Source organism: Notothenia coriiceps, unplaced genomic scaffold (assembly GCF_000735185.1).
Source record: "Notothenia coriiceps isolate Sejong01 unplaced genomic scaffold, NC01 NC01_scaffold00009010, whole genome shotgun sequence".
Taxonomy (NCBI): Eukaryota; Metazoa; Chordata; class Actinopteri; order Perciformes; family Nototheniidae; genus Notothenia; species Notothenia coriiceps.
Window position 1 is genome coordinate 283654 of NW_011341711.1, and position 8113 is coordinate 291766.

Here is an 8113-nt window from a genome sequence, read left to right on the forward strand (position 1 = left end):
GGGCAGGGTGAGATGGTGTGGGAGAGAAACAAAGGGAACTTTGGGATGTTAGCCTTTGCAGACCATTAACATGCACAAAAACCTATCAAATACACTACAGGAAATGGAAAGCCCCAAAAAGCATAATAGGGCCCCTTAAACATTTTCAATTAATAAAATATCTTGGATCAGACGGCAGTTATTGAGCCATGTGATTAAATATATTGACACAACGATCTTTGAGATAAAACATTTTATGAATCTTCAGCACTTTACATGTCATAAACACATTTTCCATCTGACATGTGACCCTCCATTGTGCTCCTCTAACCAACACAGCGGATATCGATCCATTCAAGTCATTTTTCACCACTGACATTTGTATTGCTCTCAAGCGTCCAGATGGATTCACACTTCCCCACAATCTTGTTAGAGAAACCATTTTATGGGAAATGTCCATGTTATTAGATTACTGCTCATCGTTCTCCTTGCAAGTCTCCTGGATGTTTCCTCCTGTATCTATCGTGATGCTGAACCCATCAGGTTGAAAGACAAAGGCAACGAATATTTATATTTCTCAAACATGGCATGCAGTTTTATTTTTGTAAGAAACAATTGTCAGTGTTTTTTGGTATACTGTTAGTAATATAAAGTCCAAACTTGAGTTGATAGAAGACATTTATTGCACTGAATGTCAACGATACATTGATATAAATCTGCTGTTTGTAAGGTTTGTCTCTGCTATGCTAAAAGTTTATTTTTAATAGACACATTGTCTAAATGGTTTTGATGCAAGTCAGGTCAAGTGAAATAGAAACTACTAATTGGATTGTCGCACGTTGGGGTCCATCAGGGTGTGATATATGAGCTGAATCCAATGCACAGGCAGGGACTTTGAGAGGACGAGACGTCTTTCAGATGATGCCCTCTGTCACTGTTTGTTCCCTCTAACAACAGCAACCACTAGCAGCCCATAACTGAGCTGCTGCAAACGTCTGAGGAGACGCTCAGATGTGCTGTTGTTGCCGCAGTCAGCTGATGCAGGAGAGTCCAGACTCTGGGCCAGCGAAGACTGAGGCAACGGTGGACTTTACAGCTGTACACCCTCCGACAGGTCTGAGTGGTTTGAGCCGTAGCTGTTGATGAAGCCGAGCTCTGAGGCTTTGGGCACTGTTGGCTCCTTGATGACCTGCAGAGGACAGACGTATACTTAGAGAGCCACCATGCACAGTATCAGGACCCTGAAACTGTTGCAGCTGATAACAATACATTTAGTCATGCCCAAAATAAAATATAACTGAGTTAAGGATTCTTAGCTACTTTAGTGAGAAAATAAAACCTTTGACATCGACACGTGTTGAGGTTCAAGAAATGATGCCTTTTACTTACCTCATCAAATTTTCTGTCACTGTAGACTTCATTCTTGTCAATAAATGTCAGCATGATCCAGTCACAGATAATGGTACACTGAAGGTGTGACATAAGAAGAAAAAACAGTTTGTGGTGAAAATTAGGAAAGCTTCAACTTTAAAGTCTTAATGTAAAATACTTACGATGCCAACTGAAGTCATGGCAGTCACTGTGCTGATGATGGTTGGGATGGGACTGAATTTACCAGCCTGAAAAAGAAAGTACATGAAAAAAAGACAGAACAAGAAAGACAGTCACCATGTTAAACTGAAAATAAACGTAGGTGATGATGGAGCATCTGTCACTCACATGTCCATGAACTATGACATCCAGACGGATACCGTAGGCCTTAATGAGCGTCCGGGACTCTACCCCTTCTCTACTGTAGTATTTGGCAAACCTGTAGTTATACAGAAATTACAAACGCTGAGAAACTTAGCACATGCTTAGTTTTAAATATGTTAGTTGTTTGAGCTCACCTGTAATAGTAACCAGAGCTTTCCTGGTCCTTTCGAAGATCAAGACGACGGAAGGAATACGTTGGTTGACAGTATGAATAATCCAGGTCCAGGTTACAGTTCCAGTTAATGAACACCCCAATCACTCCTCCCTGTGCAACAACAGCATTAGTCATATCTTAAGTAATACTACACTATCACCAAGTAGGTCCTTTCTAATCCCAAAATCAATATTACTTATTTTTTTCCTTTTACCTGTACCATTGTTTTTCTATTACATTTGAGATAACCAAGACACCTCTTCTGCCAATGTCTCGAATTCTCTGCAACTACCACCAAAACAATTGTGACTGATAAGTACAGGTAAGAGGAACTATATCTATATTGTATTTAGGGGTGAGTGGTCTATCTGAGATACTGTATCAAAGAGGCAGTATGTGTTGTTTAAAAAAACAAGTAAAAGCAGATATTTTATACTCACAGTCTTGCAGAGCTCACTGAAGTCCTCCCTAGCCTGAGCTGCGATGTAGCCCAGGCGAAAGTTTGGACAGTACGGGTTTGTCTCCTTATCATAATGACACTTGTTGAGGAATCTCCGCATTTCCTTTGGGTTTGAAATATCTTTTATATTTCCCCTGCAAGATACAAGAACATTTGTATGTGTGTGTGTGTGTGTGTGTGTGTGTGTGTGTGTGTGCGTGTGCGTGTGCGTGTGTGTGTTTGTGTTTGCTTTACCTCAGCACTTTGAATCCGGGGAAGTGGATAGAATTCCTGATGAACACTGTAAAATTGATGGCCTCCACTAATGCCGGTTCTCTGAGGACAAACAAATCAAAATCATAGTTTTGTGTAGTAGAAAATCTGTTTCTTTTAGTTTTATAGTATAGTTTTCCACAGTTTCACATTAGATTCCATTCAAATTCAAAGGCCAAATGCTGTCTTAAACCTTTATTAGACATGTGTTTAATTATTTGCATAGGTGTGCACCACAGGCAATCCCAGTATTAGCTATAGCTTTGTCGAGCCTTTCACCATACCTGTATTTACATTTTTCTTAACTTGTTTATGAGTGACGGTTAATTTGATTGTAAATAAACCTACTTGGGACAACCTTTGGGAGGATAATCCATCATCTGCCTTACCTTACAACAGCGTACCGCTCAATAGGACACCATGTTTGGATCTCACAAGTTTTGAAGGTGTGGTTGTAGTACTGAACACATCTGCCGGTCCTTCTTCCTGTAAGAAAATATAAAAAAACAGACTGTGGAAAAGAACGATCAATGAAGCTTGGAGGAAAGTTTTGTGAGGAGTAAAAAAAGTACCATGGCCGTCAAAGTCAACCTCCCCCTGGACACATTCACTGTCTCTTGTACAGTTGGCATTGGCAACCATGAAATGCTAAATAGAATAAAACAGATTATAGCTTTGTCTTGCATACAATTTCATTGAGAAAGTTCCTGTTGATCTCTCACCTCAGCACAGGTTCCTTGCTTCTGATCATAGGTTACTTCTCTTCTCAATATTGTACTAATCACATCACCGCCCTGTGAGGAAAATGCCAAATTCATCGGCAGTAGGACATAACGATGCAGACGGAGTTCAGGAGGTGGAAAATCATTAACTGTATTGGAGAATTTGGACTTACCTCTGAGGGTCGAACGTACTCCACAGTGTCTAAGATATCATCTCCATGAACTGCAGTGCCTTTCATTAGTGTGTAAACTGAGCTCTCTGGACGGGTTTCACTCTCTTGGTAGGCTTTCTCACTTATGAAGACATACCTTCAGGATGATAGAATAGACAGATGCAATATCACATTTTCTGTCATGACGTCGATTTATGTTAGAGGTATCACATTTCCCCTAGATCTGTTCAAACTGTTCAAAAAGATGAGGCACTCTAATAATAAAAATCAAGAAATATAAGATATAGTTTACGATTTGAAACAAGAACAAATTCATAAAATCAATCAATCAATCTAACCTATGGAAACTGCTCTCAGTTCAAATTACACGTCTAGTAAAGGACAGAGAGACCCCATAGAGACCTAAATTCCCGAACCCATTAATTGCGTCTCTCTTTGTATTATTTATTTGTATCCAGAATAATTTCCTTGCCACACAACTGCAATTGATGGGTTAGAGAATTTAAAGTCAGAGCACATGTTTTATCCATATTCACTCTTTTACACACTAAAAGAAACATTAAAACAAAAACATGTTAACATAATATTTAGAAAGCTTTTTGGTTTCTTAAATAGTCCCTTTAGCTCATACACAGGGCTTTCAAGTACACAAACATGAAGCTTACCAGATGAAATAGGTGATCACAAGAAACTGAACGCCTCTGTATATCACTCCAAGAGTTTTGTTTTTAACCACCATCACCTTTGGTGTCTCATAGTCCCAGAAACCAAGAAAATAATCCTTTACAAAGTCACGAAGCCCCATCATGAACTTGTGAAATAGTTCACACATATTCTGAGATGTCCTTTTGAAGTCGTATTTCTCTATGATGCAGTCTCTTTGTATCAAGCTGTTTATTTCTCTCTCTTTATTTCTCACTCCCTGATCCTGCTCAGCTCCATCTGCATCTCTCTCAAGCTGTACAGAGAGGCAGAGGAGAAGGGGGTGGAGTCCAGCCTTCATGCCTTTCATTTTACGTCTGTTTATTCTGATGATTGTTCAGCTTTCATGATATTTACAGCTGATCAAACTTAAGATCTAAACAAACTGTTTACAGTTCTGCAGATTAATTTACATGAAACACTGTTTTTGAAAATAATGTATGGACATTTTGATGAATGAAATAACAAATAATCATCAAATATATATATATATATTTTTAAAGGCAGGACTTTTAATTATTGGAGTAAGCTATAATAAACGATAGATAGATAGATAGATAGATAGATATAGATAGATAGATATAGATAGAGATAGATAGATAGATAGATAGATAGATAGATAGATAGATAGATAGATAGATAGATAGATAGATAGATAGATAGATGGATAGGTAAACCCAAGCTCTTTTGTCACTGTTTTATATATATTATTCACTGTATTCACTTCATTGTTTCTTATCTTTTTTACACAGGCGGACAAACGGCCACCCCCTCACGCTGGGTCCTAGTTCCTTCTCGCAGCACTTCCTCCGCGCATGTCAAACAACACGTGCATTGGCTGCTGGTCTCGGTAGCTGTTGCTGTGTTTGTCTTAACAGCTTAATTTATATACATTTAGATTTACCTACACTTGTTTGTAGGGCCACATATCACTTCTAAATGGGAGGTACTCAAAAGAAAAAGGTAAGAGTTGACTTCGGGATATTGTCAAAGCCATGCACTTTAATAACTATAGCAACCTGGTTAGCTAGTTAGCTAACGAAGCTAAAGTTTGTTTCACTGAAATCGTGAAATCGGTTCTTTGTAGATCAACGTTTTAATATCAAAGCATTCAGTTAATTGCTTTTTACTTGTGATGATTTAATGTGATCGTCTGTCCTGGTTTTTTCAGTATGAGAGGGGCTCTGTCACCAACTACATCACCAGAAACAAAGCTCGCAAGAAGTTATCGCTGAGCCTCCCAGACTTCAGGTAACCGCACTGTTCATGCATCATGGTGCATGTGTTTGAATATATACTCTCAATTCCCGGTTTATTAGGTTTACATTAATGTATACCTTTATTAAATCTTACTTTGATAAAGGTTATAATGTTCAGTTTTGTTTTAATTTGGTGTTGATTTAAGTTCATAGTCATTTTGGTAGCTATAGTTAGTTATTGACTAAGTTGAGTTTGCATTAAAATGACATCAAATGTTTTAAAAAAACGTCCCAAATATACAAATGCGAAGATTCGCAATACACATTCCCTCACTACATATATAAACACACTGAAAAACAAAATAAGTTATTTTTTTCAACCGTATTTATATCAATGGTGGACAAAATATAAGAAGGACCTCTCAATATAACGCATTACCTGACTCTGGCCAACAGGGCCATAAACAGCAGCCATTGTGTTGAGTAAACATCTCTTTAAAACCACAAAAACTCAACAAATCAGGCTTTATGAAGGGATGAGCTTCAGTTAGTCCCTTAGTTATTACTGGGTTAGTGAAATAACTGAATATTCAATTTGAAACTAGTTTATAGACGAAATAAACAACCAGAAATAACCAGGGAACTTCTACCTCAGATGGTTTTTTACTAATGTCGGCCCTTGCCAAAAATAGTTTTCAACGTTAGTTTTCACCTGTGACTTGTATTCTCTGTTCCTTAATTCTTCGACAAATTCATATTTTTACTATAGACACTGATTTTCTTTATTTCTATCTTTAATCTGAATAAGTTAATCTAGAGAAAAGCATAAGGTTAACATATTTCAGAGTCAGCAAATTGTTAGATTTGTTTAATAATGGCCCAGACAACTCTTCTCAAATTCTTAACCATTCATTTGACTATCATCAAAGAAATAAGCTCTAACATATACAACACCTAAACCTACCATTGAACATGGCATGACGTCATTCCTAAAGACCAGGCATTCACAGACACATTCTTCCTGATCTCTGTGATTTCCAGGCGACTGTGCATCCTTAAAGGCATCTACCCTCATGAGCCCAAGCACAAGAAGAAGGTGAACAAGGGATCTACAGCCCCGAGGACCTTCTACCTGCTCAAAGACATCCGCTTTCTTCTGCACGAGCCAATTGTTGGCAAGTTCAGAGACTACAAGGTATCACCACATATTTTTCAGATGTTCAAAATGTCACCATCTTGTCAACAGGCTTATATTCACTAGTATAATTGGGGAAAAATTGTAATTGAACCGTTTGAAAGTTTTAGTCTGTTTTTTACTTTTGTGAAAGTTATAGAAATGTTAATATATTGTTTTTTCTGTAAACGGTGTCTCATTCCCGAAGTGTTTTTTCTCAACAGGTATTTGTACGCAAACTTAAGAAGGCTTATGGAAAAACAGAATATACTAATGTGCAGAGACTGAAGGAGAACAAGCCGACATATAAACTGGACCACATCGTCAAAGAAAGGTGAGAGCGTGTTAACCTGCACCCTCAACACCGGAGGGCACTGTTGAGCTTACATGATTCTTCATATCCATTCAAAGTAGAGAGCATCAGCTTTTGTATAACTACAGAATATAAAGAGTGGCATGTCCGCAGTATTTCATTTAGCTTATTTAAAATAAAAAAACGTTTAAGAGGTTCTGTCTCCTCACTGGTTCTCCTTTTTGTGGCAGGTACCCGTCCTTCATCGATGCTCTCCGTGACGTCGACGATGCCCTCTGCATGTGCTTCCTCTTCTCCACTTTCGCCCGAACAGGAAAGTGCCACGTTCAGACAATCACGCTGTGCAGGCGCCTCACTGTGGAGTGGATGAACTATGTCATCGCATCCCGTTCTCTCAGAAAGGTGCGACACTACTGTAAACCCTCGTACTTTGTTTTGAGTAAACATAAAAATGAAATGGGGGGGGGGGGTTTAAATTGATATCTCTTGAGTTCATTGACCTCCGTTCTGTAACGATCTAATCACATGTCTGTTCTTCATAGGTGTTCATCTCCATCAAGGGAATATATTACCAGGCCGAGGTGATGGGACAGCTCATTACCTGGCTGGTGCCATATCAGTTCGCCCATGATGTGAGTACGTGGCCAAATGCAGTCCACAGTAATTATGCTAACAGTCAGTGGCTTTGGTCTGATAGGATTGCACTGAAGGTTGACGCTGCTCTGTTAGACTCATCATAAAACCGCAGATCTTTCTATAAGCACCAAACAGCCAACTACTTAATTAAGGCCTGCAGGCTATTTCATTATATCCAATATCCAATGCTCATGCTAGTGCTAGTGGGGATCCTAATAAAGACATAAAGACATTATATCAACTAGGGGTGCAACAACTAATCGACTTAATCGATTAAAATCGATTACCAAATTAGTTGGCAACTAATTCAGTCGTCGATTCGTTGGTGACGTCATCACATGTGTTCTACACCCCGTTAAGCTTCAACGTTATCGCTCTTTTGTATCGGTACAGGAGACATTTAAAAACATATGTTATGTATTATTGCTACATAAACATTATATCGCAGTCTTAGTGTCGCCAACTCAGTTTCTAATATGCAATATGACTACAAAATGCGTCTATAATGTATTTTCGATCTTCCGAATTCAGACGAGCGATCTCTCCCCCGCCTGCTTGCGAGGGGGCGGGGCAGTTTACACACACACGCAGGAG

General features: G+C 38.7%; 2 protein-coding genes across 2 annotated transcripts; one reads left to right on the forward strand and one right to left on the reverse strand.

Annotated features, from left to right (window-relative positions):
• Nucleotides 1-252: 252 nt before the first annotated feature.
• p2rx2 (purinergic receptor P2X, ligand-gated ion channel, 2) lies at nt 253-4438 on the reverse strand. Its single transcript, XM_010770664.1, has 12 exons — nt 4161-4438; nt 3496-3631; nt 3323-3394; nt 3173-3248; nt 2995-3086; nt 2578-2663; nt 2329-2482; nt 1869-1999; nt 1699-1789; nt 1533-1598; nt 1369-1446; nt 253-1168 (listed from the first exon to the last, which is right to left on the reverse strand). Exons 1-12 carry the CDS (start codon nt 4325-4327, stop codon nt 1070-1072), a joined length of 1248 nt encoding a protein of 415 aa, XP_010768966.1. The 5' UTR covers nt 4328-4438; the 3' UTR covers nt 253-1069.
• A 562-nt stretch (nt 4439-5000) lies between these two features.
• pes (pescadillo) lies at nt 5001-7515 on the forward strand (the record flags this gene model as incomplete). The annotated part of the gene is made up of 6 exons (XM_010770665.1): nt 5001-5160; nt 5369-5448; nt 6438-6591; nt 6795-6904; nt 7114-7285; nt 7426-7515. Coding segments are annotated over exons 1-6 (630 nt in total), but the record flags the coding sequence as incomplete, so codon positions are not given.
• Between the last annotated feature and the right edge of the window lie 598 nt (nt 7516-8113).

Bases quoted from the DNA above. Each gene is read 5' to 3' on its own strand.
- p2rx2 (XM_010770664.1), bottom strand. From the start codon at position 4,327: ATGTGTGAACTATTTCACAAGTTCATGATGGGGCTTCGTGACTTTGTA. The intron at 3,249-3,322 runs GTGAGAGATCAA...TATTCTATTTAG, and splicing joins AGCAAGGAACCTGTGCTGAG to CATTTCATGGTTGCCAATGC. The intron at 2,000-2,328 runs GTGAGTATAAAA...GTTGTTGCACAG, and splicing joins TCAGTGAGCTCTGCAAGACT to GGAGGAGTGATTGGGGTGTT.